The sequence below is a fragment of the Alternaria metachromatica genome (assembly GCF_023757995.1).
Source record: "Alternaria metachromatica strain BMP 0045 chromosome Unknown scaffold_43, whole genome shotgun sequence".
In the NCBI taxonomy this organism is placed as follows: Eukaryota; Fungi; Ascomycota; class Dothideomycetes; order Pleosporales; family Pleosporaceae; genus Alternaria; species Alternaria metachromatica.
In genome coordinates this window covers 197776-225096 of record NW_026055534.1, presented here as the reverse complement: position 1 = coordinate 225096, position 27321 = coordinate 197776, and the positions used below count along the sequence as shown (strand labels likewise).

General features: G+C 52.2%; 10 protein-coding genes across 10 annotated transcripts; 3 read left to right on the top strand and 7 right to left on the bottom strand.

The window, feature by feature from the left end:
* Positions 1 to 917: 917 nt before the first annotated feature.
* Positions 918 to 1950, bottom strand: J4E83_010318 (uncharacterized protein; the record flags this gene model as incomplete). The annotated part of the gene is made up of 2 exons (XM_049337199.1): positions 918 to 1861; positions 1917 to 1950. The coding sequence occupies 2 exons, from the start codon at positions 1948 to 1950 to the stop codon at positions 918 to 920; spliced, it is 978 nt and encodes a 325-aa protein (XP_049183747.1).
* Positions 1951 to 2613: 663 nt separating this feature from the next.
* Positions 2614 to 4293, top strand: J4E83_010317 (uncharacterized protein; the record flags this gene model as incomplete). Its single annotated transcript, XM_049337198.1, has 5 exons — positions 2614 to 2874; positions 2931 to 2972; positions 3020 to 3345; positions 3394 to 3712; positions 3760 to 4293. The coding sequence occupies 5 exons, from the start codon at positions 2614 to 2616 to the stop codon at positions 4291 to 4293; spliced, it is 1482 nt and encodes a 493-aa protein (XP_049183746.1).
* A 361-nt stretch (positions 4294 to 4654) lies between these two features.
* J4E83_010316 (uncharacterized protein) lies at positions 4655 to 6565 on the bottom strand (the record flags this gene model as incomplete). The annotated part of the gene is made up of 3 exons (XM_049337197.1): positions 4655 to 5023; positions 5390 to 5517; positions 6145 to 6565. The coding sequence occupies 3 exons, from the start codon at positions 6563 to 6565 to the stop codon at positions 4655 to 4657; spliced, it is 918 nt and encodes a 305-aa protein (XP_049183745.1).
* Positions 6566 to 7101: 536 nt separating this feature from the next.
* On the bottom strand, positions 7102 to 8081 carry J4E83_010315 (uncharacterized protein; the record flags this gene model as incomplete). The annotated part of the gene is made up of 2 exons (XM_049337196.1): positions 7102 to 7979; positions 8075 to 8081. 2 exons carry the CDS (start codon positions 8079 to 8081, stop codon positions 7102 to 7104), a joined length of 885 nt encoding a protein of 294 aa, XP_049183744.1.
* A 1942-nt stretch (positions 8082 to 10023) lies between these two features.
* Positions 10024 to 12590, bottom strand: J4E83_010314 (uncharacterized protein; the record flags this gene model as incomplete). Its single annotated transcript, XM_049337195.1, has 6 exons — positions 10024 to 10456; positions 10505 to 10722; positions 10773 to 11039; positions 11089 to 11255; positions 11306 to 12148; positions 12200 to 12590. 6 exons carry the CDS (start codon positions 12588 to 12590, stop codon positions 10024 to 10026), a joined length of 2319 nt encoding a protein of 772 aa, XP_049183743.1.
* Positions 12591 to 13952: 1362 nt separating this feature from the next.
* On the bottom strand, positions 13953 to 15179 carry J4E83_010313 (uncharacterized protein; the record flags this gene model as incomplete). Its single annotated transcript, XM_049337194.1, has 1 exon — positions 13953 to 15179. The coding sequence occupies one exon, from the start codon at positions 15177 to 15179 to the stop codon at positions 13953 to 13955; it is 1227 nt and encodes a 408-aa protein (XP_049183742.1).
* A 968-nt stretch (positions 15180 to 16147) lies between these two features.
* J4E83_010312 (uncharacterized protein) lies at positions 16148 to 17707 on the top strand (the record flags this gene model as incomplete). Its single annotated transcript, XM_049337193.1, has 1 exon — positions 16148 to 17707. One exon carries the CDS (start codon positions 16148 to 16150, stop codon positions 17705 to 17707), a length of 1560 nt encoding a protein of 519 aa, XP_049183741.1.
* Positions 17708 to 20079: 2372 nt separating this feature from the next.
* Positions 20080 to 20496, top strand: J4E83_010311 (uncharacterized protein; the record flags this gene model as incomplete). Its single annotated transcript, XM_049337192.1, has 2 exons — positions 20080 to 20317; positions 20381 to 20496. The coding sequence occupies 2 exons, from the start codon at positions 20080 to 20082 to the stop codon at positions 20494 to 20496; spliced, it is 354 nt and encodes a 117-aa protein (XP_049183740.1).
* Positions 20497 to 21791: 1295 nt separating this feature from the next.
* J4E83_010310 (uncharacterized protein) lies at positions 21792 to 22772 on the bottom strand (the record flags this gene model as incomplete). The annotated part of the gene is made up of 1 exon (XM_049337191.1): positions 21792 to 22772. The coding sequence occupies one exon, from the start codon at positions 22770 to 22772 to the stop codon at positions 21792 to 21794; it is 981 nt and encodes a 326-aa protein (XP_049183739.1).
* Positions 22773 to 23984: 1212 nt separating this feature from the next.
* On the bottom strand, positions 23985 to 24980 carry J4E83_010309 (uncharacterized protein; the record flags this gene model as incomplete). The annotated part of the gene is made up of 1 exon (XM_049337190.1): positions 23985 to 24980. The coding sequence occupies one exon, from the start codon at positions 24978 to 24980 to the stop codon at positions 23985 to 23987; it is 996 nt and encodes a 331-aa protein (XP_049183738.1).
* Positions 24981 to 27321: the final 2341 nt, after the last annotated feature.

Sequence of the window (27321 nt, the reverse complement as noted above, 5' to 3'; positions counted from 1 at the left end):
CCGGGTGCATTACCGCAACACTTTTCAAGAGCGCAAATGCCGTCGTATTTGCCTAGCACACGCATATGCCGTGCACCTCTTGGAGATCTGCCAACCGATTAGGCCTAGCGTACCTGCATCTTGAGCACTCCTTCCCAAGGAAGCCGCTTAGGGAGCTGCGCCATATTTACATACAACACCGCGACTACCTCCCAGATTCAGCATCAGATGTATTTTGAGTGCGCAACGGCCTTTGTATCCCTTTGGCCGTGCGCACACTCTGCTATGGCATCCAAGGATAAGCCGCACCTTGAGAGGTTCTTTCCAATCGAACTCGACTAAGGAACTATGCCTTTCTCAGGGAAGGACCAGCGAAACCCTCCAGGATACACTTTCAGGTCTTACTCGAGGATCTAACTTTGTATCTTCCTGGCGCAGGCGCCTTCCTCAGACCTGTGCGGGATTATGCCGGATCTTGATATGTCCTTTCGGATCGTTGAGTCCTTGGGTTGGTGCTGTTTCCCGTCCACGGGCACCATCGAACACCTCCCGGCTACGTTTCCAGGTCAAGTTCGAGCTTATAAGCCTGTCTGTATCCTCCTGGCGTGATTATGTTGCGCTGCACAATCAGATATACGGCGTATGTTACAAAGCCCTTGCCGTGGACATTGATAGTAGGCTTATGCTATGCTCTGTAGGAAGGACCACGTATATCTCAAGATACCTTTTCCCACTTAGCTCTACATTCCAATCCACTGTTGTAGCCTCCACGGGGTAGTATGCCGCACCGAACTGCTAGGAGGTAGATCGATGTATCCATAGAACGAGCATTATTGCTGGTTGTGAAACTGAGTTGATTGAACACGATTGGGGGTCTTGTGCAACACGGCGTAATTTCGCGTATTGCGAAACTTATGATGGAGCTGATATACGACATCCTATTTTCTCTCACTCTCATTCAACCACTTATACACGACCCTCGCGTCCTTCCCTTTATACCTCTCGTCCTTCATCGCCTCACCAAAAGCCTCCAACGTAGGCTTATCGAGTACAGTACGCGCGCCTACCATCTCCGCAAGCTGACTCCCCATGCCCAAAACCTTTGCACAAAGCTCGATGCGAAACCCGCCTTCGTACCCTCGCGAACTCGGCACATTGGCTTGTATACCCGGCACTGGATTGCTCTTACTCGTGACCCAACACTGGCCCCCGGAGACATTAATCACATCCGTAAGCAGTGCAACGTCTAGCCCCATCTTCGAGGCGATGTTCAGGGCTTCAGACGCGGCGAGCGATGTAATGGCACTGAGGTAATTGTTGATGACCTTGAACGCTGTACCTGCGCCGATGTCGCCGCAGAGAAATATAGCATCTGGTTTGCCCATGTGGCTCAGATAGCTCTTCACGGTAGGGAAGATGTCCTTGTTGTTCGCGCCTGCCATGAACGCCAACGTACCGTCCTGCGCACCCATAGGTCCACCCGATACCGGCGCATCGACGAATGTCAGCATCTTGCTCGCACTGGAGTTCTCCACTGCTTTCGCAACCTCCAGGATTGTAGCTGTTTCGATGGTACCGCATTCCATGATCAGCTTTTCCTCTCCACCTTTTGGTAGTTTCTCCGCACCGGCAAGGACTCCTGTTTCTTTATCAAGATACACCTTCTTTACGGCATTGGAATCGGGAAGCATTGTTATGACGGTGTCGGCTCTTTGGACAGCATCATATCCGTTCTTTACTACTTCCACTGGACCCTGGCCTGAGGCGTCTGATTGGAACTTTTCGAGCGCGGAGGTAGAGACGTCGCAGATCAGGAGGGTATGAGAAGAGTCGAGCCCTTTGCGGAGGTTGAGGGCCATGGGATAGCCCATTACGCCAAGACCTGGGAACCGTAAGTATGAGGAGTGATAGGGTTAGCTAGGTAGGAAGGAACGCACCAATGAAGGCCACAGTCTTGCTTGGTGACGACATCGTGTTGAGAACGTAATCGTGTCAGTACCTTCTTGTCGATTATTGTTTCCTTCTCTTTGGATTTATGGGAGTACTTTCGTAATCGTAGTCTCGGCTCGTTATTGTGAAGCGTCAATTGGCAGGAGCCATGCTCAGTAGCGCGATGTTTCCTACGCGATTGCAGTCGCGACGGACTCACCAATATCTTTCCCCGCACACAACCGTTCATCCTGGCCATCTACTCGCAGACAGTACTTCCTTGCTCAGAATACCCATCACACCAAGCCGCGTCGTGCTTCCCCAAGCCTAGCCCCGCATCTCACCCCGCATTGGGGAACCACACATGGCTTCTCCACCTCCGCAACGTTCGCAGATCGGCAATCCGGCTAATACTCTACACCCTGCCACCGACGTCGATATGCAGCCTTTCTGTATCACTCACTCTTCAGGCGTCCTGCGTATGGAAGCGAGTGACGGAGTATTTATCGAAGTTGGAGAAGCACCTAGGCCTAGACGATGGACACGAGTAATGAGCGTAGGAAGGCGCATCGCGTACATACAGGCCGGGTATGCGCCTTTCGAATAAACATACATAATAGACGATACTATCTGACCTTTGAGTTCGGATAAGCTATCGTAGAACCATCCGCTGCTGTTTCCTTCGTTTTCTGAAATCCTCCGGCAATGGCAACGCCAGGCCTTGAACGCTCGGTAACCGACGAAAAGCACGAACAAGTGCAGCGTGAATATCTCGCGCAAGATGAGACCCCGGAAACCGTCGAGAACAAGAAGAAAGAAGATGCCTTGCGACGAAAGCTGGATTGCTTCGTTGCGCCAGTCATGATGATGCTCATGCTCATCAGCTATCTGGATCGCGGCAACATTGGGTTTGCTGCGACGCAGGGCATGACGACGGATATTGGACTGAAGGGTAGCGAGCTGAATGTGCGTGAAGATCGTGATTTCGAATGCTGGACAACACAAGGCTGACAAAAGCATAGACCGCTGTGTCGGTATTCTACATCTTTTACATTCTCGCTGAAGTACGTGTGTCCGCCATTTGCAGATATACCCATCTAACTTCATCTAGTTTCCGACCTCGTTACTTGTCAAACGTCTCCAGTTCAACAGAGTGATCCCAACGATCACTTTCTGCTGGGGTATCACGTGTCTATGCACCGGCTTTGTGCAGAACTTCGCTGGATTGGTCACCACGCGTATCTTCCTTGGCTTCTTCGAAGGATGCCTGTTTCCGGCAATGACGCTGTTCTTGTGTAACTGGTATACTAGAGAAGAGCTGGGTATCCGCATCGCATATTTGTTCATCGCCTCGGCGTTATCTGGAGCCTTTGGCGGCCTCATCGCATTCGGCATCCTGTACATGAACGGAGTTTCTGGGTGGTCGGGGTGGCGATGGTAGGCTGCAGCTTTCGCACACTTGACTAGGACTAATGTATGATACAGGCTTTACGTTATCGAGGGTATCATCACTATCATATGGGCAGCCTGTTGCATCTTCCTCGTCCCCAAATCCTTCGAAACCGCCTACTTCCTCAATGAAGACGAGAAGGCTCTCATGCGCCAGCGCGCGCATCGAACACAAGCCTACTCCGACTCTGAGGGCTCTGGTCATTATGGAAAAGCTGATATCAAAGAAGCAGCGAAGGATATTAAGAGCTGGGTGCATGGTGTCATTCAGATCGCCGTCGTGACGATTCTGTATGGTTTCGGAACCTTTTTACCTATCATCATCAGAAATGGTTTCAACTTCTCCACCAAACAGGTATTGATAGCCACTTACGGTTTTAGATACGTCGCTGACGCGCACAGGCACAATATCTCGTCATTCCCGTCAACATCTGGGGCGCCATCGTCTACGCAATCGGCGCATACCTTTCTGACCGGTATCAAACGCGCTTCCTACCTCTAATCCTCATGGCGCCCGTAGGCATCGCCGGCTACGCCATACTCCTCTCTCCAGTGAGCCCATACGTCCAATACTTCGCCACTTACCTCATCGCAACAGCATGCTTTCTCTGCACCGGTGGAAACATAACCTGGCTATCTGCGAACTGTGCACCCGATGGCAAGCGTGCCGCTTCTTTGGGTATTCTACTTACACTCACCAATATCGGTGGGGTAGTATCTGGCCAGATCTATCAGAGCAATGCGGCGCCGAAGTATACCTTGGGTCACGCCTGGAGTTTAGGCTGTTTGGCTTTTGCTTGGTGCGGATGGTGGATTGTTCGGGCGATATATAGAAGGAGGGAGAAGAGGAAGGATGTCAAGCTTGCCCGAGGGTATACTATGCCTGCTGGCAAGCAGTATACGGATCGCGAACCGGACTTTAGGTATCAGATATAGTTGCACAGTCGTCCGAGGCACACGAAGAGCCTACAAATGTCACATGAATAGACTTCGAGCTAGAGGATGTCGCGTGACTTTCAAGTTTCCGGTGTCAGTGCAAGGTGTAGCGTGATGCGCTTCAAAATCTCGACGGGCAGTGTAAATAATGCCACGGGGTAGCGTGATGTATCTCGTGAGTTTCACGGAGAGCGCAGATAATATCCAAAGGCCTTGAAGTATACCAGGCTTCTATGTGACAACGATGTGTGACAGATATTATAACTCCTGTGCAACTACACAGTGACCCAGCTAATTCAATTCCAAGCTACGATGCTAAACTATCCTCATAATGCTGCTCGATGAGTTCGATGTGGTTCGCCTATTCCAGAACGAAACGATGCTCGCTGAGATCGTTCCCATCGAACTGTTGCATAATTTCGCCGTTCATTACACCATTGATGTAGCATTCGCTTATAAGCTTGTGCCGGCCTTCTCTTACCGGTGTGAGGAGAAAAGGCACAGTTGCCCCGAAGATAACGCAGCACACATCGCCGACTTCGACCAGATCGCCCTGTGGAGCTATTCCGATGCGCCCATCTCTAGTCAAAAACATACTCGCGCCGTAGAGTTCGTCAAGTTTCGCCTTGACCCATGTTGCGTCTAGTCTCTCTTTCACGTCCATCACAGCCTCCTGGTCACCCGGTCTCGCCACAATGATACTCTTTTCATATGTCTCAATCAACTTTTGCTGTCTCTTGTCAGAGATGGCAGAGAAGCTATCGTCTCTTGGGTAACCCATCATCAAGCTGCGGAAAAAGTCGGCATGCCGTACTGCGATGCCAAATCGTGACGAACTTCGCATCACATCATTCCATAACGTGTCGACGAATACTCCATGAAGTCCGCTAGTTGATACATAAGTGGGAGTGAGCTCCGCACGATCCATTTGTATTGTAGATGACCTCCAGATGACGATGTCGAAGGTGCAAGCACCAATGTTCAATCTATTCTCGCCACACTGGGTGGCCGTAAAGAGTTCTCTGGTGCCCCCAGCTTGGAACCAGTTTTCCGGGTCCGCTACTCTCACGCGACGTTTCCCACCAACATGCCATACCGGTAGCCAAGAAGGATGCATGCCGTTCAGAAGTCTGTCTCTCCTGTTGTGAGTGGCAGCCGAAAGAACGAACGGCCCTTCCGCGGCATTGTTCATTAGCGCGTAGGCGAGACGAAGATTGAGGTCGTCTACGGAAGAAGTATAGTCTGTCTCCACGAACGTGCGGCCTTCACTGTCAATCGCGGTTGGACAACCCAAGAACGCGTAAACATGGTCTCTAGGATCACTTGCGTTTAGATATCGGGAAGCTTGAAGGAGCATCGTAAAAGTGCTCTTTCTGAAGCGGGTGGCTAAGTAAGCCAGTCCCATGCGGGATTGCTGCCATCGTTTTGTCCTGTGCGTATTGTAGTGAAGGTAGACATCTATGTTTCTCCCTGTTAAGCGATTGAAGTTCCCAACGGCGTTGCGAATGGTCTCTCTGAAGTCTGACCTTCGCGAAAGCCACACACATATTTCCAATACATCGGCAATATCAATGCTGGCTGAGCCCCAATAAACGCGACATTCCTCAGCGATGGCGGATTCCTGAACAGTCCATACTCTTCTAAACCAAGGAAATTCGAAGAGGCTCATGACCCCTAACCATATTTCTCTGTTCATGGAAATAGGGTACGGTTTTGTAAAAGGAGTCATCCTGCTAATACTTTGGCGTGCTTGCAAGTACGAGTTTGCAAAATATGCATTCGCCTCGAGGATGAGAGTAAATGCGTCTTCGGCAACGTTTTGATCATCGCAACCGAGCCAGACAAGCGTACGTTTCGCATTGGCATACACCTCGCCCATTCTCTTCACTTGGTGCCCTTTCTCACTTTTGTCTTCCTGGTTGATACACAGAGCATCCGCCCATAGAACTCGAGGTTCAGATGCGTGGCGAAAGGTTCGGAGGGCATCTGCGAGGCTGACGGTGATCGGCACCCGCTGTCCATTACACTGCACGTTGACAGTATTGTTGGGGTCGCCCCAAACGTAAGATATGGCTTCATATGAGCCCTTGGACTGTTCTATGTTGACGATCTCGAGGCTGCACTTGATGTCTTGGTCGGTATCGCCGGGTTGGAGTTTCAAGACGCGTATGAACTCGCCCGCTGGGATTGGTTCGTAGATTGTCTTGTCAGATATTCCGTCGCTTATTTCCAGTCGTTCGATCTCGAACGATGCGACGCTGCGTTCTGGCATGGTTCGATACTGTGTTGAAAGATTTGGCTAGTTCGAAGATCTGTTGTGTCAATGGAAGATGGGAAAGATGGGGAGCGGGGAGGGAATGCTCACCCTATGTGAAGGCATGCAGCTACAAGCAACCGCGCCACCCACCTGCCGATTGGCGAGCCGTCACGCGCGGATATGGCCCCCAATATCCACTGTACGATGTCGCTGAGCCTTTGGCGGGGTAATGTCGGCACAAGAATGAACCAGGAGCCATTTGAAGAGACATGAACGGGCACTTACTTAAAGCGAACATATAGATATATTAGACCTCTAAAGACCACTTGTGCCCCAGTAGTATCTAATGCCAAACAAAAGAAATACCCCCATACCATGTATATGCCTCCCAACCCAGCCGCGGAACCAACCAGTCCCGCGACGTCAGATGCCGCCTAACCCAAGGAAAAGTGGTATGCTGTGGTATCATCCATATGCGAGCCCTCAAAACGCCATATAACACCCTTGCGATCCATCAAGCACACTGCTGATAGACCGTGTAGACCCGTTGCTTACGGGCAGGTCAGACTCCTCGTCCTCTTGCTGTCGCCCAAGCCTAGTACTTCTCCCCTGACATGCTTGGGTACCTGAGCTTTCGCCCAGCACTGCATGGCTACTCTGCGCATGAGCTCCACTTCCTCATCGCGCAGCCTGAGTTGTCGCTTTGCCAGCTTGCTCTTCCTAAGCTTGACGCCCTTCTCCTGCACCGCTTGTCCGGATACCACAAAAGGCACCGTAGGATGTGTCAATCCACGCTTCGAGCCGGGGCGTTCGGTCGTAGGCGAAGAAACGAGGGACTCGAGGTTCACGCATTCAGCGATGAGGGCCTGGATACCAGCGGAGAGTTGTGTTGCGCGCGAGAGGATGTAGCCCCAAATCTCCGAGCCTTCCCAGAACGGGTCGTTTATGACTGCGTGTTGGAGCGCGGGGAGGATGTGGGGGAGGGGAGGCAGTGTTCTGTCTTCGATGTGCTTTGGCGGTTCTTCTTGCGTCGGCGTCGCGATGTTTGCTGTGCTAAGCAGACTTGCGGCAATGGTCAGGCGGATGTGGCTATCGGTGCTGAGGGTTGCTGTTACGACGCAGGCTGGGCAGCCCCGGGTGCGGCACCAGTCTGATTCTTCGGTTATGAAGCACTGCAGGCCGATAAATGCGCTGCGGGATTCGCCCGAGAAGGCGAGTTCGAGATCAGAGGCGCGTTGTGTGCATAGTGCGGCCGAGGCCAGTGTGGATGCGCGGGAGAAGAGGGTTACGACGGGCATGATGAGGGCGTGGAGGATATCGCGGTGGAGTACGTAGGTTTGTTTCGCCTGGGGAGAACATTGCGTGTGCGTTGCGCAGAAGCTGGCATGTTTGTTAGTACTTGATATTGCGATTGAGGTTTGCCGTGGAGCTGGGGGTGGATAGGCATGTGGAGGTGGAGAGAAGCGATACGAAGCGCGATAAGCTGCTCGCGACGGGGGACGAGGAACAGGAACATGAACATACTCAGCATCACCAGCCAGATGCCTCCTCAGTGCGCAAAAGGCCTTTGACTCGCCCAGCGCCTCTACATCCTCATGTGGGATCACAAAAGGGCTCTCCATCGGCACAGCGTATCCGTAGTCCATCGTATCTCTCTGTCGGCGTGGCTATCTCGCTTCGCATCGGTATGCAGTCGGGCTATCTCGAGTCGAAAGGCAGACGAGGACGAACAAGCTTCTTCGCACGACGAGGCTAAAAAGCAAATAAGAGGGGGAAGAGCAAAGCAAGCAAGATGCCAGGGAAAGAAGGCTTCGAGGGTATTATCATTATTCCCTGCAACGGACGGCCGTTCCCTATTTCACCCCCCAAATGACGCGAACGAGCCTCCCTCATGCCCAGGAGCTCCACCCGCTGCTGCGCTGCCGGGGTGGAGACTGCTGTAGATCTAGACTTGCATATTGCGCACCCCCCTTTCCTTATCCGCCCACGCTTGTGCAGAGCCCGTATCCCACGACTGCTTTATGTAGCCAACTAGCTCGCGCCAGATGGCATCACCACCGGCCGGGAAGTACTGCCTTTCGGATTCGGGCAGAAAACGCGGCGTGGGCGGTTAGTTCCCTGTTGCGCATCAACAGCTTGCTTTTCTCCGCACTTCAGCAGCATCAACAACGAAGAAGCGGTGGAGCATTTATTTTGCGACCTCGTTAATTTGAGGGAAGCGAAATGCCTCCTGTATCTCAGACAGCAGGTGTACCCGCGCCTACGTACTTCTCTCCCTTTCCCCTAAACCAATTTGCGAGCATGATCTTCAATGATGCAAGCGCAGCTACACCGACCCGACCGCGCAGAGGCCGATCAACCCGAACATCGCGATCGAAACGAAAACGACGTCGAGGGTAGAGCGGTCGGTTGACAAGGACGACCCCGCTGAAACACGTTTCGATAAAGAAAGTCGCTAGCCCAAGGGTTCGCGAGAGGCACTAGATATCGCGACATTGTTAACTGCCGCACTATTGGAAGCGCGTAGCGGCCGACATCACCACCTCAGCTGCGCCATCTCTCGACTTGCAGATGTCATGGACGCACCGCCTGTATCTCTGTGCGAATGGTTCTTACACCTGCACTGCGAACTATTCGGCCCTGCGTCGCTGGCGATATCGCTCGGTTTATGAAATATGGAGCCGAATTACGCGTATCGCTTGCTGGTACCGCGGCCGTGAACAGGGTGCGTCCCGTCAACATCGCAACATGCTACAATGACAGGACAGAAATGTTTGCGTGGAACGGAAGATTGGTGGTGAAATTTTCATGACGCTACAATGATTGATTCAGATACAGGCTGATACGGGCTGAGTGGGAATTGGCTGACGATGGCGTTTGCGCTACGGAGGACGGGCGCTCCCGTGATCGACGCTACAGCAGGATGCAGTCTCAACTTTCCTGCTTGAGATGCACTATCGTGGTGCAAACTATCAGTTTCGCTGTTGAGATGACGTTGCCCAGCCAGTACCACGGCTGATATCGACGCCTCTTCCCCCTTTCCGGTCTTCGTTCTTCCCCCACGCTCACCCACCAGTACAGTAGGAGACCCCTGGGACGTGCAGGCGCATCGGCTTGTAATCCGTCGATTTGGCTGCTAGTCAGGAACGACTGAAACGTGCAGTCGCGCTATCGATCAATTGTCTTGTAGCGCACGCCGGAGTGACAAGCGTTCGAGAATGATGCCATATTTAGTAGCATGACAGATTCGTCTTGTAAGAAACGACTGCAGCTAATGTAGACTTTGCGTCTATCGGACTTGGCTACCAGTGGACTTCAGATAACGGACAAGCTATGCATCGGCCTTTTGTGGTTTGTTGCACTTCGATATCGAGAACGGTAGCTCTGATGAACTCTAAGATTTGTTTGGCCAGACCGTGCCGCCGGTATCCTCTGGTCGATGATAAAACATTACAATATCAGCGAAGCCTTCTTCACCTAAACCAGAAAACTGAGTACGACCCATCGTTGCTAAGGATGCGTCGTTGGGTGCCGTCGGCAGTCTGCTTCCTCCCGAAAGGATCCGTAAGTAGCATTGTAAGCTTCTCTGAAATCGGGCCCATCTCCTGCTTCGACACAGGTATGGGTGGGCTCAGCAGACTGGGATCAGGCTGCAGGATGGCGAAGATGCTGCTCTTTGATCTGCCGATCATCCGACGATGGACATCTTGCAAGTGGTCGTATAGGGGCCAGAGTGTCTCCAGGTATCGCGCGGCGACGGGTTCGCATGGTTTACATGGCTCGAGCATATCCATGCACGACTTGGCGTACGTGAGATCAGCTTCGACTCCTTCAGTTTGACCGTCCATGAGTTTAGTCGTTGCGCTGAAGAGCAGGCAAATGGCAGCTGAGAATGCCCAGTAAATACTATGATCGTTAGTTCGTGGGGTGTTCGGGTTTTGTATACGAACTTACATGATCCAGCAACGCGTTGTCAGCGTACCGTCAAAAGAGATAAGGCTCAATATGCGAGCAATGTTCTGGGCAGCCATTGCACATTCCTGTCGGTATATCTTGACATCTTCGACTGAAATGTTATTCAACGCAGATGGAATTCCGTCGATAAGCTGGGCTTCTGCTGAAGCCACTAGTAGCTGGCGGTATAGCAGGACCAGTGCACCAAGATACATGATCTGAATCAGTCAATAAAATGATGATACAAGAAGATGGAAGATTTTCTTACGTGCAACATAAAGACCGCTCGCCTTTGGAAGACTGTCAAGTCTTGTGCGGCACTAGACAGAAGCGTAGGGATCTGCAACGTTTGCGGAACTTCTTCACGCCACTTTTCCAGCTTCATTGTGAGCATGGTGATGTTCCCCTTGGTAGCTAGCTCTGGAGATGCCAGTGTCTTGGCAACCTCGGCGGCTATCAGGTTGATCTTGCTGGTTTGCATGTGTATGAGTTCATCGATGGACAGCTGATCTTGGCGATGGGCAATGCAGGCGACCTAGCCATGTTAGTATCATGAAAATCAATATAGGCTCGCCCTGGCATACCTGGATGTCACTGGCTGTCACCTCAGTGGGATAGCCGAGGGTGTAGGCAAGCCATGAATCCATGAATACGAGGCTACGGAATATCTTTCTCCAGTGGTCGTCCGTTGCTGAGCGAGACGAAGTTTGCAGAGCCGGATACTTCCAACGGGCGATCTGTAGTCCTGCAGCTGTGGCTTGTTAGTACAATCACATGATCAAGTGTACGAGTTGAACATACCGATAAGATACTTGGCGCTCATGTGCTTCTCGAGCAAAGAATAAAAGGACAAAGATAATAGCAAGCGCATTGTGCGGAAATAGTCTTGTCTGGCAGTCTGCTCGTTGAAATGAAGGGTCCCAGATGCGTAGAGCAATCGGCGCATCCGATCAGGGTAGGCATCGATGTCGTAATGCGCGCCCATAGCAGCAACTGTGAAGCATTCGGCAAGTGTCATGTCGTCCACCTTCTTTTGGGGCCGGTAGATACGGTCAAGTATCTCATTAACCTCATCATAAGTCCACATGAAGAGCAGCGACCCAGTTCCTTGCACGAACGCGTACATGGACCGCCGAACACGATCCTCGGTCGGCAAAAATGCTTGACTGAACTGCTGGCCGGATCCATTGAGTATCTCGCCTCTGAGGGTGACCAACTCACTGAAGGCCAGCGTCAGAGCATTGTGGCATGCTTCGGCTTCGGGTCCGGCTGATATGCTGCTTGATTGGAGAGATACCGGGCTGTCTGAAGAGCTCGGGCTAGCACGTGAGTATTGTCTCGTGTTGTTAGAAGTGTCGGTCGTTGAGCGACTATTCGTCGGTCGCTGTTTGCCAATGCTCGGACTTGATTGTTGCGACTTGAACTCGTTCAGATAGGCCTGATACTTTCGCCAGTTATCCGTCTTCTTGTAGTCGTCCATTTGGGCTTCGAACTCTTGCATGGCTCGGGCCGCATTGCTTTCCCAGATACGCTTTCTCTCTGAAGGAAGCTCCTGCCATCTCCGACCGACTTCGCGAGCTATATCCACAAAGGATAGTTGGCTGACCTCAGGGTCGGTACGAAGCTGGTCGGCGAAGTTTACATCTGACAACAAGTTAGATCAAGTCCTGATGATATCATGTGCGAAGAGCGTACATGCTGTCTTTGGCTTCTTTGGCGCATTTGGGTCTGCCCGCGGATGCCGCCTGTACCTCCTCTTCTCTCGTGGTGGCAGGGACGTTGTTTGCCTGGTGAAACTTTCCAAAGCGGAGGTCGATAATGACGTCGGCTCAGGCGAGTTATTTTCTGGCTCCAGTGATAGTGATTGAGGGATGCCGCGGTACGTGGCAATCTCTCGCTGTAGTAATCTCCTGTGGCCAAGCTTGAACTCGAGCGCTGTTAAATCGTCCTCCGTGATGTCTACAACCGTCTCCCAGTTGTGGAACCCATTCTCAGCGAGCACCTGAGCATACTGAGTGAGCCCAAGTCGCTCCAAGACTTCAGTGAGGTCTGGGACAGAAGAACTCGGAAAGGTAGGGATCGCCATGAGGGGTGACGTCTGTGGTGGAAGAAGATGGGAAAAGGGACAAATGGCATATATGAGCGCTGCCACACGGCATGACAGATGCCGCGACTATGGCCTTACAGGCGGGCTGAAGCTGAGATGGACGTTATAGGGTAGCGCGCAGTCGTGGCCGGTGATCCAGACCGCGTAGATGAAAAGAAGGGTGTTCTGGGAGAGCCTCGAACGTCACAGCCCGGACCCACTTTTGACACACGCTAGTGGCAGTAGCCGGTTTCTGCCACAGGGCAAGAACTTCCATGGGAATTCAAGACGCCGCCACACGACGCGCCCATGGTGTTTGTGTTTTTCCATGAGCACGTATTGCTAAGACGGCTCGGTCCTGCTGCTGTTCATCTCATTTCGCTATTGCTGCTGAGCGCATCGGCCTTCTCTAGCGTGCTACCGACATCAGCAGCAGCACCGCGCTGTGTCCAGACCTCAGAACACCACGCAAAGACAACGATGCGAATCATGTGGCCCAAACACTCACTACCAGTGTGTTGCCGCTCAATGCAGCTATACGCGCTCCAGAATCAACGTATGATCTTTTGCGCTATCTGCCGAGGGAATGATTCCCGGGAAGCTTAAAGTTGACCGCCCTTCCACCACTCAAATACATGAAGCAGCTACGGAATTGCTTTCCACCTCCCTGTTCCAGTCAGAAGCCATCATCTGCACTACAGTGTCTCTTGAGTGTGTAACCCACGACCGGGGTTTACCGATCGAAAGCTGCTCGACGATCGTGTTCTTATGTAGGCCAAAGGCCTAGACTGTTCGTGCATCTCCGACACAGCGGCGCGCCATCTCGCCAGCCTCTAGCTTACCCACACGACTTCCCGGTTCCCGTGCATCTCTGCGCCACACCTCCGCGCGATGAGTAGGGAATGTCTCTTCGCTTGGATCGGTACCCTTTCCCCACACACTCTTGCTGATCATGGCCATGGTAGATTCGCGCAGCCTTGCTATTGGCGCTGGCGAAGGTGCTGATCTCCATGCTGTGAAACGAGCAGCCTCGTGGCCGTCGTGCCCAGCACGTGCACTCAGATCCTGTGCATCGACTTGGAGCATTCAGGCATCAATCATGAGGCTCGTGCCTGGATCACGCATGACGATCCACGCTACACAAACATCAGCTGTCAAATCGCATCAAAGGGTACAGCAACCGACACACGCACCACGTCCTTGGCCAAGTATCAGGCTCTCTTGAACTATCAAAATTAGTACAACTGCCCAATCCCTACACGAGCTACTGCAGACGGTGGCTTGGAAACGCCCCCAAATAACACTGTTTTGTACGCATTATATTGAGCACATGGGGGTCAATATTCAGAATTATGCACTACGCTACAGGTACTTCTGCATCAGTTCTTTCACGCGCCCCAAGTTCAGCCCTTCAATCTTGTTTCCGTTACCGTCCAATGTCTCTGCCATACAGAGCACATTGTAAATTGCTTCTTCGACTGCGTCAGCGCTCGCCTCAAATAAGGCATTGATTGTCTGATCGTCGGTCATGGTCACCGATACCTCTCTCGCTCTGTACGGATCGACAGATGCTTGCCCCGCTGTGACTGTCTGGACGTTCAACTCGTTTGCGGTGGAGAATGCGAGGAAGACATCTCCGGAAGAGTTCGTGCCGTAGCCACCTACGCGAGACAATCCGACAGTCGCACGTTTGGCGAGTCGTTGCAGTTGTTGCGGGTGCAGTGGCGCGTCCGTGGCCAGGATGATAATGATTGATCCATCCTTCTTGTCCTTCTCCTTCTTCACCTTGAACAGTAGGTCCGCCTGTGCCAGTAGTTCTGGGTCATCAGGGTTCTCTTCAATCTTTCGCTTCTGCTCTTCATAGATGAGCCTTCCAATCGGCGCACCTCCGATCTTGAGATCCCACATCTTGCCGTAGTTCGCTTGGACCAAAGCAGCGACTGTATAGCTCTTGCCATCTTCACCAGGTACCACACGAGAGCTGGATCCAGTGCCACCCTTGAAGTAATGGCAAATCATACCTGTTCCACCGCCCGTGTTTCCCTCTTTCACAGGGTCGCTGCTTGCTTTGTCGATGCCATCTATGACATGCTTCGGTGTCACAGCAAATTTGGACACATCGTGCAGGAAACCATCAAAGGTCTCCGCTACGACAGGCAATAGGAACCAATCGACCTTTCCATTCTTGTCGCAGTTCTCACGGATCGCATATTCGTAGATGCCGTTGTACGCTGAGCCAACGCCAAAGCTCCCCGTAATGATGATTGGGGAGAAAAGAAGGCCCATCTCTTCGATCAGATGCGCTCCAGTCATTTCTCCAGAGCCGTTGAAGCGGAACATGCCTGCGAAACAAGCTTTGTGGAACCAGTCCTTGCGCGGAATGATGGTCGTCACGCCAGTGTTGATGTCGTTCGGTGGGGCATCGGGATAGGCAGGAGATGAATGGATGGACTCAGTGTGTACGAGCACACCGGGAATGTCTGTCAGACTGTTCTTTGGACCGGGCTGGTAGCGACCAAGATGCAGAGTTGGCAACAGGTCGCGGATGCGCTGACGCGGGATAGTAGAAGGTGCCGGTTGGGAAGACATTGCAGATGGTAGTAATGGCAAAGATGCGATGGTCGTTACAGGGCTCCGGAATAATTTGAAGGCGAAGCGTGAAGTTGCTACATTGCAGCCTGAATGGCTCAGATACTTATACCCATTCCTACAGGTCGATGTGTCTGCCTAGCGTATGCACTCACGAGTAGGTAGCTTACCATCCTCGCGATCTTTCCAGATACCAACACAACGCCTTTCTCAAGGGCGCAATCTGCGCAAAACATGGCGAGGGCGTTGTCGACCTTCCTAGTCTGCTCACAGGCTTACCTCATCGCTCTCGCGGTCCCTCCAGGCACCAACATAACGCTTCTTTCGAGATCGCAAGCCGTGCAAAACCTCACGATGGCCGTTGTGGTAATGGCAAAAGCTACGTGCGGAAGACATGAGCCTTCATGAGTCACTCTGAGCGATAACGCTTAACCCACCGCATAATGAACTCATTGGCAAGGAGAAGTTCTGGATGCATGCTGGCGACGGAGTTCACGACACGAAAGAGTCAGACCCAACGACCCGCTCCTTCGCGCATGATTAGCGTAGTGGCTTGCGAATCAACCCCGCCTCCTCAATTTGCGAGACGTGCTACTCAACACCGCTACATCACAACGTTGCAACCTCCAGCAGCCAAGAATGAGTGCAGCTGTGAAGCAACAGCGGTCATGGGACTCACGTGTTCGATAAGCGGCCGCCGCGCCCGACAATATTTCCGAACAGTAGGTAGTTCACGACTCAGGTGCCAAGGCCCACCGAACCGGTTCCTGCATAGCGCATCTCCAACACCACAAGCTTGACCTTCTCCAGTCGATGTGATCTCCGCAATGTGCCGTGTCGGAGTTATCTGACGTAGTCGGACCGCTTTCGAGCACCCCCACCCTTGCTGTAAGAAAGATTCCGCAAGAAAAACTCCGAGATACTTGCTCGATGTTCTTGCATCTTCATCTTCATCACCGGACAGCAACATGCTTACACAGCTTCTTGCAGTAGGGCTTATGAGCCTCGCGAAGCCTGCCCGAGCAAGCTATGGATTTTACGTCGGAAAGAACCTAACGCAGGATGGCAGCGTTATGCTAGGTGGCACCGGAGAAGAAGTGTCTTCGCACTGGCTTCAGATCTTTCCAGCAAAGGACCACGCCCCCAACGCGACCATCACAGTTGGAGTTACCGAAGACGCATCGATGCCTGGCAAATTGATGAACATCTCCCAAGTGCCGCACACATTCCGCTATCTTTCGATGGAATACTCCGACTTCGAGGGCTTCCCACCTCCGCTGACGAATGGTGGTGTGAATGAGAAAGGCGTCGCTGTTAGGGACATCTGGGCACAAAACCGAGATGATCTTATTGCCATGACGCCAAATCCTCAGACAGGTTTACAATATTCCGACCTAGCTCGTATCGTTATGGAACGCGCGAGCACCGCACGCGAAGGTGTTGAGCTCATTGGCCAGATGATTGCAGAATACGGATATGCCGATTACGGCGGCAACTCGCATCTCATCGCAGATGCGAACGAAGGATGGGTCGTATGGCAGATGTCAGGAGGCAAGAAGCTTTGGGCTGCAGAACGTCTCGGCGAGAACGACGTACGTGTGCTTTACCCGGGTTACATTGAGGACTTCCCGGTCGATTTCGAAAACAGTACAGACTACATGGGTAGCCCGAACATCGTGAGCTTTGCCGTCGAACAGGGCTGGTGGAACCCGAACGGCACCGAGCCGTTCAACATCTTCAATGCGTATGCCTACCAAGCGGAGGGATACACTGCGCGAGATGGAGGCGCGAAGTACATGTCTCAAGCAGCTCTTGAGAACGCCACCCGCGCAATGGCTCCGGTGACCGAGAAAGACCTCATCGAGCGCGTTCGCGACTACCGGATTTCAGATGATGAAGCCGGATATGGCCAAGTAGTGTCTCTTCGCGCAGACATGGACCCAGATCTGATTCGCATCTGGGTCGCTCCAACCGGATCTGTGACCGCACCCTTCAACCCGTGGTGGCTGGGTGTGAAGAGCGTGCCACCTGAGTACGGCCTCCATCGCTATCTCTACAAAGATGCCGCATCCACCTTCTTGGATACCGACTACCAATACCAGGAAGCCACGCACTTCGCCGGACGCATCTTCAAGCAGGTGCTCTACTACACTTGCTCAGATCCGGAGTCATACCTACCCATCGTCCAAAACATGCTCCACGGATTTGAGAACGCTTCATTCGCAGATATGGAATGGGTGGAGCGCAGCGCGAAGACTTTGGTGGAGAACGGAATGCGAGAGGATGCGCTCGAACTGCTGACATTCTATTCGCATACTAGGGCTGAGAAAGCTCTGGCTCTTGGAAAGACTATGGTCGATGCGCTCGACTCGTATGTCAAGCTTATGGGACAGTTCCGCATGCCGACTGGTGACCGCATCAACGACCCTGGGCTTGGGGCGGAGACTGTGAATTGCTTGGTTGGCTGGGATCCTGACCAACCCGCCGATCAACAGAGACCATTGAGGAGGTTTAGGCGTCAAGTCTAATTTGAAGTAGAGGATGCGAGTGAAAGCTATCTATATCTGTCATATTAATTGCTCTTGTACATGATGCTACACTTTTATCAGCTCGTGGACGGGCATAAGCACGAGAAGCGCCGGTGAAGCTCTGATCCGAGGCTGCTGCAAGCACCACTGCTCCATGTTCGCGATTTCCCCAAACGCTTGTCGTGCGCAGTCGCAAAGATGCACGTCTAAGGTTACTTTATAATTATTCCAAGGACACACCATGTGCGCGATGACAAGGAAGTGTATTAAGAGGTCATTGTGATGAAAGTTGGATTACACCCGTGGACGCGTCGAGATGGGATCATCACATGATTTGGCTTACTAAGCCGTAAGCGAGACGGCCCTTGCGGACAGCGGCTCCGGGGCTTTCATCCTTGGACGCCTCCATCACATGCTCCACAGTGTCGCCAGCTCGTCTTTCAACATGATACAGTCGAAAAAGATTCCGACAAACGCGTTTGATGATCATATCAAGGTGATCAATGCTTTGTAACTCAGGGCGAGCGCGTATCACTGCCCGACACCGCATCAGCAGTCAGACGCCCGCACACGGACCGCCAACCATGTGCATCAGATGCCAAGACTTTCTTGCGTCTTGTGCGGAACCTGCTGTTCATCTTTCTCGATCCGAGCTCATAATCCAGCGCCTTAATCACATAGCTCCATTGTTGGTGGACGGGGATCCGGTGTCGACCGCCTATGCACCCACAGACCAGGTTATCAGGTCGAATACGATGTCTGCATGCACGCCCATCATGCGAGACCGACTTTACCCGGTCATTCTACCATCGCGTCTAGGCCCAATACCTATAATCTTACCCAGTCCAGTATCCGTCAGAGATGGACGAGCAGAGGAATTAGGGATATGACCAGGTCTACATGCCATCGCTACCGATCAGCTCAGGGGACTTCTCCCTACGGAGCGTGAGGATCGCATGGCCCACGTGGAAGTAAACTTCGAAAGATTGGAATTGGGATTCTAGCTTTACCCACTGCAGGCGCGATGCAGTAAGCGGCAGCCGAAGCACATAGCAGGCTCGGCCCGCCATTTGCGTGTGGCCCGAAAGCTACTCCTCGGAAGGCTTGTTGAGACATCGGGCATGCAAACTTACCAGTAAGGCCTGCAGGACTCTCGTTTTTGCAGCAATTCTTACCAGATGACCCCGCCTGGCAGAGTCAGGATGAGGTCCAGGCGATTGAAGACGAACACTAGGGGTGTGACTAGCACAGAATCGGAAGTGTTCGTTGTAATAACTAACTAAATTCATGTTGTCAGCCCGCACGCGATCGTACATACAGGGAGCTTGCATACCATTATGCCTATCTTGAAGGCGTGGGAACCAACTGATATAGCTGCAGGGTTCGATGGTATCTCGATGATGCTCGACCACCTATGATCAGCTCGATGGCCGATCGTCCTCGTATACGTTGTAGACTGCAAGATGAGCATGTTCCGGGATTGGCGATTCATCAGCCAGCACGTTCAGTTTGTTCGACATCCGCGTCTTTACGTAGCCCTTCATTGGGTAGTCAGTAGCGTACGTAAGTGTTAGAGATTTCGTTGAGTCGAAGGACCTACCACTAAGATGTGTGAGAAATACGCACAATGGTCCTATCATCGCAGAGCAAACACGCCACCGCTGAGAAGAGCATAGCACTTTGTTATGTCGCGCCAAACTGGTCTTAACGCTGTGCTACCATGGCCTTGGCTGCCCTGCACAGGCTGTTCAGAATCCCGGCTTGTTTGGTTATGAAAAGCAGAGAAACACTTATCACTCTTCTGTACCTCCAGAAGTAGCTCCATACCGACAACGGTCTTCTCTCTTGCAGACTACCGCGCAAATCGCTACCACGTTACCAAGGAGCAATACCAACTACCTCTAGCGATCATCCATGATGCCGGAGCTCCTTCCGCGGATATCACATAACGTTGCCAGCTGCACTATCTTACCGCTCGTTGGCCCGTCACAACCCACGCTACGCAAGAGCCACATCTGCTAGTACAAGCCACATGTAACTCAGTCAGCTATTCCCATCTCTATTGGCGTTTCATAATCGTATTGACACTACGCTGATGCTCTTGGCCATGCGTGGGGTAGACCGTAAACCGCTGTACATCCGAGCTCTCGTCACCAACAACGACAACACACCGAAGGATGAGGCTATGCCTCCCGATGATCCGAAGAGTTGCTGATGCCTCAAGACTGCAGCCTCGCTTGATGGTCATCCTTCTGAGTTGTACGTGATCAAAAGTATAAGAATGCCCTTTCCTTCCGCTCTTTGCTACAACAATCTCAAGCCAACAGTCACAAAGTCCTCTCTTCAACTCTCACACTCTGCAAACTTTCAAGATGTATGCTCTCACTATCATTGTCGCCGCTCTCGGTCTGGCCACCGCCTCCCCCGCCTCCGACTTCTCGCCTCGCCAGGTCGCCACTGTTGCCTCCGTCGACCGATACGCTGGTGGTGGCTGCACTGGAACCATCTGTAACAAGGCTGGCTCAGGCGATCTTCACGCCGGATGCAATGCCATCACCGACGCTTGTCAAGCTAGCTTGAGGCTCAACTACGCCAACGTTGGTTGCAAGGGTGAGTATTATCTTTCGAGCCCATGCATCGGGCTATGATATGAATGGAGCTAAGAAAGCGTAGTGGCTATCTGGACAGATGCTACATGCACCAGCGTGAACCAGTTCGCCAATGTCACCAGGCCTGGAGACTGCTACGCCCTTGGCCCGGCTATCAAGGGCATCTCCGTCACTTGCTAGAGTACATCAACTAAGAGACAGCGCTGTGCGATATCAGGCCTTGTTTGGGGATCTCGAGGGAAAGACGGATGAAAGCTTTGTACTTGGAGCTAGAGTAGATTTTGCCGCAAGGCACGGAGAGGCTGCGCGACTGCTATCCAACATTACGGTCCGACGTAGCGGTTTGTAGCAATGCACCACATCACCTCCAATTCTATATTACTGCCCCATTTCGTGCGACTGGCTTAGCCTTGCTCTTTTCGCTATGTGAACGTGCGGGATAAAAGGCTTCAGTATTTTCGCCTTAAGACGACACGCTGCAAGGAAATGATATGATGAGTTATCCAGCGATGACGAAGGTAAAGCCTGAGGTTAAATCCATAACGCTAACGATGGCATTCATTGATGTTGTTATAGCCCCTCAATATTCCAGATATCTATGCAGCTTGCATCTCATCACTTGGGCGCCGTTCCAGTCGGATGTATCCTTGTATCTTGTGTATTCCAGCTTCATGCATCATCGTGCGTCGGGAAGTTCCTCCTCTCTCTCCTTTTTCGTGCTTATACCGAACTTGATTCGTTCCTGTTTTGTAAAACGATGTACTTTAAGAGGATCTCGTTGTCGGGCGTATAAAAATTTGACGTCGCTGGCTATGATGTAGCTCTTTGTCAGCAAAGAAAGCAAGGTTCTACTTGCCCCAAGACGCCTACCCCTATGTCCAACGGCCTTGCGTCGCATGCGACGGCGATCTGTTGTCGGGGCGTGGAGTTTGGCGTGTGTGGCTTTGTCGATGGCGGTAATAATGAAGCTGTACATGATGCAGGCTATCGCGAGAACGACAACTGCAATAGCGCAGGTAGTGAGGAGATTCATCGGCTGCAAAGATGAGGTGGCGCCCTCAAATCGCACTTTGTGTGATATATGAAAAGGAAGGTGTTGGGGGCCGGACATGTAGCTCTTGCCCAAGCGGGAGTAATGTACCGGAGAGAACTGTGTAGTGGCAGAGTTGTAGCTTTGACAAATCGTTGCGGCCTTGTCATATGTCCTATTATGTCATTGTAAAGTGGGTCATATGAGACAGTCGATCAAAGTGAATAGATGTGCTTGCAGACTCTTGACTTTAAGCCTTGCTACCGGCCGTTTCTATATACAGACGCTAGTAGTTCCAAAGTCACGACCTCTTGAGACGTATATGCCTTAGACTAGGATTAAATATCTTAAAAGTGCATCCACTGTAAAGGTTTATCATTTGTCGTAAACCCCGACCCCCGAAGCACCATCTCGAGTCCGAGGGCTTCACTCATCCCAGGTACTGCTAATGCAGCTTTACCGCAATAACCCTCCCACCAGCCTTAGCTGCTCCATCCGGCCCAAAGCCACCCATAGTAGACACATAAAGGGTACTGTTGTCTTTGTCCGTTCTTCCGAATATCGACGCCGTAGAGCCCGCCACCAATCCACCTTCAGCGATAGTCGTAACTTTGCCATTCAGTTCGATGTGATGGATTTTGTCGCCCAAGGGTGCTGCCAATGGCGCACAGACGTACATACTGCCATCCTTCGCAACTGCAAGATCGTCAGGACCGCTGAAGGTTGAGTCGCGCGCGGTTTCGAAAAAGCCGTTGGGTCTGCCAGTAGATGGGTGGACTCGAACGCGGCCAGCCAGAGCCTGGGCGGTGTTGGTGTAGTATACGTAGTCATTGTGGAATTTGATCCCGTTGGCACCAAGCTGTACCGGGGCAGAGAGATTGGCTGCTAAGCTAGGATCCTCGAGAACGACTTCCGTTTTCCCAGTGCTGACGTTGTACGCAGCAATGTTTCCATACATCGAATCTGCCAACAGCAACATTTCGTGATTCAATGTCGCCATGCCATTAGGCATAGCCATGTCAAGCAGTTCAGACATCTTGCTGACCTTGACTGCCTCGTCCTTGACAGTCACATCAAGTTTCCACAACGAAAAGCTCTGTGGATTCGTCGTGTTTCCAGGAACTGAGTTCGCAACGATCACAGCGAAGACATCCTCTTGAAACTCGGTAATTCCTAGGGCGCCAGTTGCATTCGGGAAAGTGGCGATGACGGAGGAACTCGCGGGTGAGCCTTGCGGGTGGACGATATGCACTTGAGCAGCGTCGAGGGTTGTTACGAGAAGGGAGCCGTTGCCCATCGCAGCAATATTTTCAGCCCATGTGCCGTTGGGAAACTGGTAGACCGTCGAAACATTCGTGGCAAATGTCGAGGCCATGAGGGCTGAGATGACGGACATGGGCTTCATCCTGGCGCGAAAGTGCTTCATAGCTGGTAGTTGATCGAGGGCTTTTCGGAAGAGCTGAGTTGATGTTGAAAGGCACACTGTCTCTGAGTACTGTGTTGGTGATGGAAGAACCCCTTATCTGTGTACATCCCTTGCAGCGAAAAAGAAGGTTGCTTTCCTTTTTGTACGGGTTGATCGTGCATTGTTTGTTGGGCCTTGGCTACGCCCGAGCAATTCTTCTTGCTTCTGTCGTCGACTCTCGCTCTTCAGTAAGCACTCAGGCCACCCAGGCCGGTAAGCACCGAGGCCTAATTACCTCGATATTCGCCATCATAGCGAACACTATCCGCTCAGTAATCCACAGTTACGCGATGAAAAGGAGCCCACGTACGCCTACCTAGGTAGCCTTGGACATTCGTCCGACGCCCTACCGCTGCTGAACTCGGATGGAATCGTTTGTCATCTTTTATCTAAAAGTGCAGTACTCGGGTTGGCGGCTGAAGAGGATTGCGGAGATAGGAGTGAGCGCCGCATATAACCTTGGAATGGTGAAGCGCTGACACGTCCGCTGGTTTCCTGACGCGCCATGTCTGAGGAGATTTTGCAGCGTTATCCCAGATCTGGAGCTAGTGCAGAGAGAACCGCATCTTCTAAAGTGAGTCGAAAACAACAAGCCTCAGACACATGACGAAGGTAGTCGTGTATTGATGTTATGGCGTGCGAGAGGGAGCAGAAGGCGGACGAGTTGGCAGCCACGCGTTGGGTTCGCGTGCCCCACTCATCCGCCAAGCATCCCCCCTTGTCTACTTCCGTCTGTGGGGTCCGCGGGACCCGTGGACACGACACGGCTACAACGTTACGGGCAGCGGGACGTTCTTTCTCCCCAGAGAAATATTGACAGCAATTTTGGCGTCGAAGGATTTCGCTCTGGAGAAATTGAACAAGTCTACATCACTCTACCTAGTACCTAGGTAGGCATGGAGAAGACTCTGCGCACGTGACGAAGCCTTCACGCGCAACGCAGTCTCGTACCTTCAGGACCGTACTTCACGAAATCTTCGCGCTCATGCGCAACCGCGTTCTTAAACACTTCGAAACAGTCGCTTCTTCACGTATCATCAATTCGCGAGATCTTCGCACAAACATGGGCCAAAAACAAGTTCTTGTCACATTTATATATTGCTAAGGGAGTACAGTATGTAGAATCTAGCAAAAAGAGCGCTTCGAATACAGGCACGATAGACGACGCGCAAGCTACTCCATGAAAGGCTTAACCAACTCCAAAGACTTCTCCCACAACAACCTCTCCTTCTCCTCATCGTACGCATGAGGCGCATAACCGGGCTCGTCGGAGGCAGGGTCTGGATTGAGTACGCTGGAGATCTGGCACTCTTCAAGATACTTGCCACCCTGGTTCTCCAGCGCCTTCGCGGTAGCTGCCCAGACCGTAGTCGCAGCACCTTGCTGCGGGCTCTTGAGCGCCTTACCGATGTTGGGGTTCTTGTCCCATGACTCCATCGTCTCCTTGTCGATATGCGTCATGAGGCCGGTGAAGATCAATCCGGGATGGACAGAGAACGCTAATACACCTTGGCTTCCGTATCGGCGGTTGAGTTCGGTTGCGGTGTAGATGTTGGCTGTTTTGCTTTGGCCGTAGGCTGTCCAGGGGTGGTATTCGCCCTCGAGGTTGAGATTGTCCAGATGGATGCCACCCATGCGATGGCCGGTTGAGGCAAGCATGACAACGCGTGATTTGAACTCTGGGGTGCTCGATTTGACTAGCGTGGGAAGAAGAAGTTGGACCAACAGGAAGTGAGCCAGGTGGTTTGTGCCGAACTGCGTTTCAAAGCCATCTGCGGTGCGTCCTTCTGGACACGCCATGATACCTGCGTTGCCAATGAAGATATTGAGACGATCGTGCTGGGCCAGGAACGAGTCGGCGCATTTGCGCACGCTGGCCAACGAGTTGAGGTCGAGCTCCAAGAGATGAACGCGCTCGCTCTCTACCAGGCTTCCGAGTGCGGACTTGGCTTTGTTGAGATCTCGAGCCGTAAGGAAGAGCGTCGCACCGGTTTCGAACAACGATTTTGCGGTCTCGATACCAAGGCCAGAAGAGCAGCCGGTGATGAGGATTGTCTTGTCCGACCATTTCCCTTGGAGGTTCTCATCTGCGATGATCTGAGAGGCCGTAGGGCGTTGGTCACCGGGGCCGTTGGGCGATTGGTGGGCGGATGCGTAACGAGTAGTCATGCTGGCGATTGGTCTTGGGAAGATAGGTAGTAATTGGGTGTAGAAACTGTAGTGTTTGATGAGAGATACGACAGATGGGAAGTGCTGTTCTTTTATACCCTGTTGCTGTTGTCAATCAATGCGCTTCTTGCCCACACCTTGTATGTCCTTGATCGAAAACCTGTTGTTCAACCACCTAACCTCCGCCATTCGTAAGCAGCTCGGGGACGGTGTCTACGGACGCCCTTCAAACACAGCTGAAAGGAAGGGTGCCTTGCTAATACCACCGCTCTTCCACCTGCATTGACATGCTGTCTCCGAACTAGTCTTACAAAGGAAGTGAATTTTACTAAGATATACCGAAAATACCGCGTAACGCCAGCTGTAGCACATCGACGTGCGGAGTGGGAAGCAAACGTCGGCCCTACTCCTCATCGGCGACACAATTTAGAGGCTTGGCGCAACTACACTCCTTGGCCGATTACTGATCTACCCAACTTCACATATCGACTACTCGTCGTGTAATTCCATCAGTTTCGTGTTAATGTTGGTCCACCGCTCTTTGCGTCAGGGCGTTGATCAGTATGAACAATGTATCACATCCTTTCGCTCATCGGCGCTTGAACTCAGTTTGCCAACCTTGGAACGATTGCAATTCTCGTCGAGAGTGGTAGCTGCATTAAAAGGTGCGCTCAATAGTATCAGTAGCATCTAGATGTGAAGCGTATCGATGCATGTGGTGTTTGCGGCAAAGGAAATAACATCATGACGTCACGTCCAGCCTCCCTACGTAGGTACTTGCCTAACCACGACATCGCTCCTTCCATGCCAGAAACACTCTACCAATCTCATATCCTCCCGAAATGTCGACCCAACTCAAACTCCTAGCCAATTACGGCGTGACCGGCTTCCTCCTGAGCACCGGCCTCTTCGCCCTCCTCGCACCCACCACATTCGCCGCCGGTTTTGGCATGCCCGTCGAGCCCGACACTTTCGCATCTGGTTTTGTCCAATGTATGGGCGGGCGCAACTTAACGTTTGGTATCATCGCGGGCATCTTCTTGCAACGGGGGGATGTAAAGGCCGTCGCGTTGATGGCGACGATGTTGGCGGTGGATGGATTTGTGGACGGGCTAGTCACGATGAAATATGCTGGGCTGGGGTTTGCGGCACCGCATTTTGGTGCAGCGGCGATTATCCCGTTTGTGAGCCGGTGGATGGCGAGCTAGGCGAACGGGTGGGGATTAGGATGGGAGATGTCAATGGGCTGATCATGGGATAGGCATCATCATCATACAGTAGCATGAATGCGAGTCGCATAGTCGGTGTGTTTTGTTGCGCGAACGAGAGATCCTAGTACTAGACACGTTTATCTCCTCTTTCTCAGCGAGATGGTCTCATCCACTGTCCCAAATCCAAGTCGTTCGCCTTTTGTCCCCACGGTGTTCTCATCCATCAACTTTCCGTAGCGAATCTCTAAACTCTTCAACTCCTCAGACATTTCGTCTATCGCAGCTACTCTCCCTTCTAGTATGGCTCGGCCCAATTGCGTATCACCCACTCTAGCCGTCATGATTTGGAGGAAACCGCCATCAGCCGCAGGCACGCGGTTACGCCAGAGCGACCAGATTGCGATGGCCATAAAGACAGTCGCTGCTGCTATACAGATGCTGTATGGGAGGATAAGACTGAGCGGGCTGCTGAGCGTGTATGTACTGCGGTATCTCGTACTCGTTACTGGTACCATGTCCCACCAGGTACCTAATGAGATGGCAGAGATAGTGACATTCGCCAGGAATTCGTTGAGCATAGGCTCGGTGATATTGAGCGATTGTCTTGGATCGAAAAAGGTGTCGTAGTAGCTGGAGTCGAGTGGAGAGCTTTCGAATCGAGCCGTGTGGAAGACGGTACCGTTAAGTATTTTTTCTTTGGTCTTCGTTGCCCTGCGTATTGAGTCGATGTAATAATACCAGTTTGTCTTGTTACGATTACTGACCGAAAAGGTTTGCCAGTGCCCGCACTCATAAAACATGGTAGCGCCTGATGAGCTCTTCCTCTGCGGGCACGCTGGCAGACCGTTTTCCCCCATGGGTATTTGTATCTCTTGGGTACACGTTCCTTCCACAACTGTTCCCAGCGTATCTAGAATAGCCCACTCGTTGGAAATGGGTATAGCCGTGGCCAATCGCTGGTACCAAACTTCAAGTGCTCGTGGTTCTGGCGGAAGCTCGATCCGTAACGAACCCCTTGCGCCAAGCACGTCGACTTGACTCGAGAGTGGTTTCACATCGCTTAAGGTGTAATCAATTGTTTGAACGCCGCGCGGAAAGGTGATGCTGACATTATAGAGGGCAGAATTAGC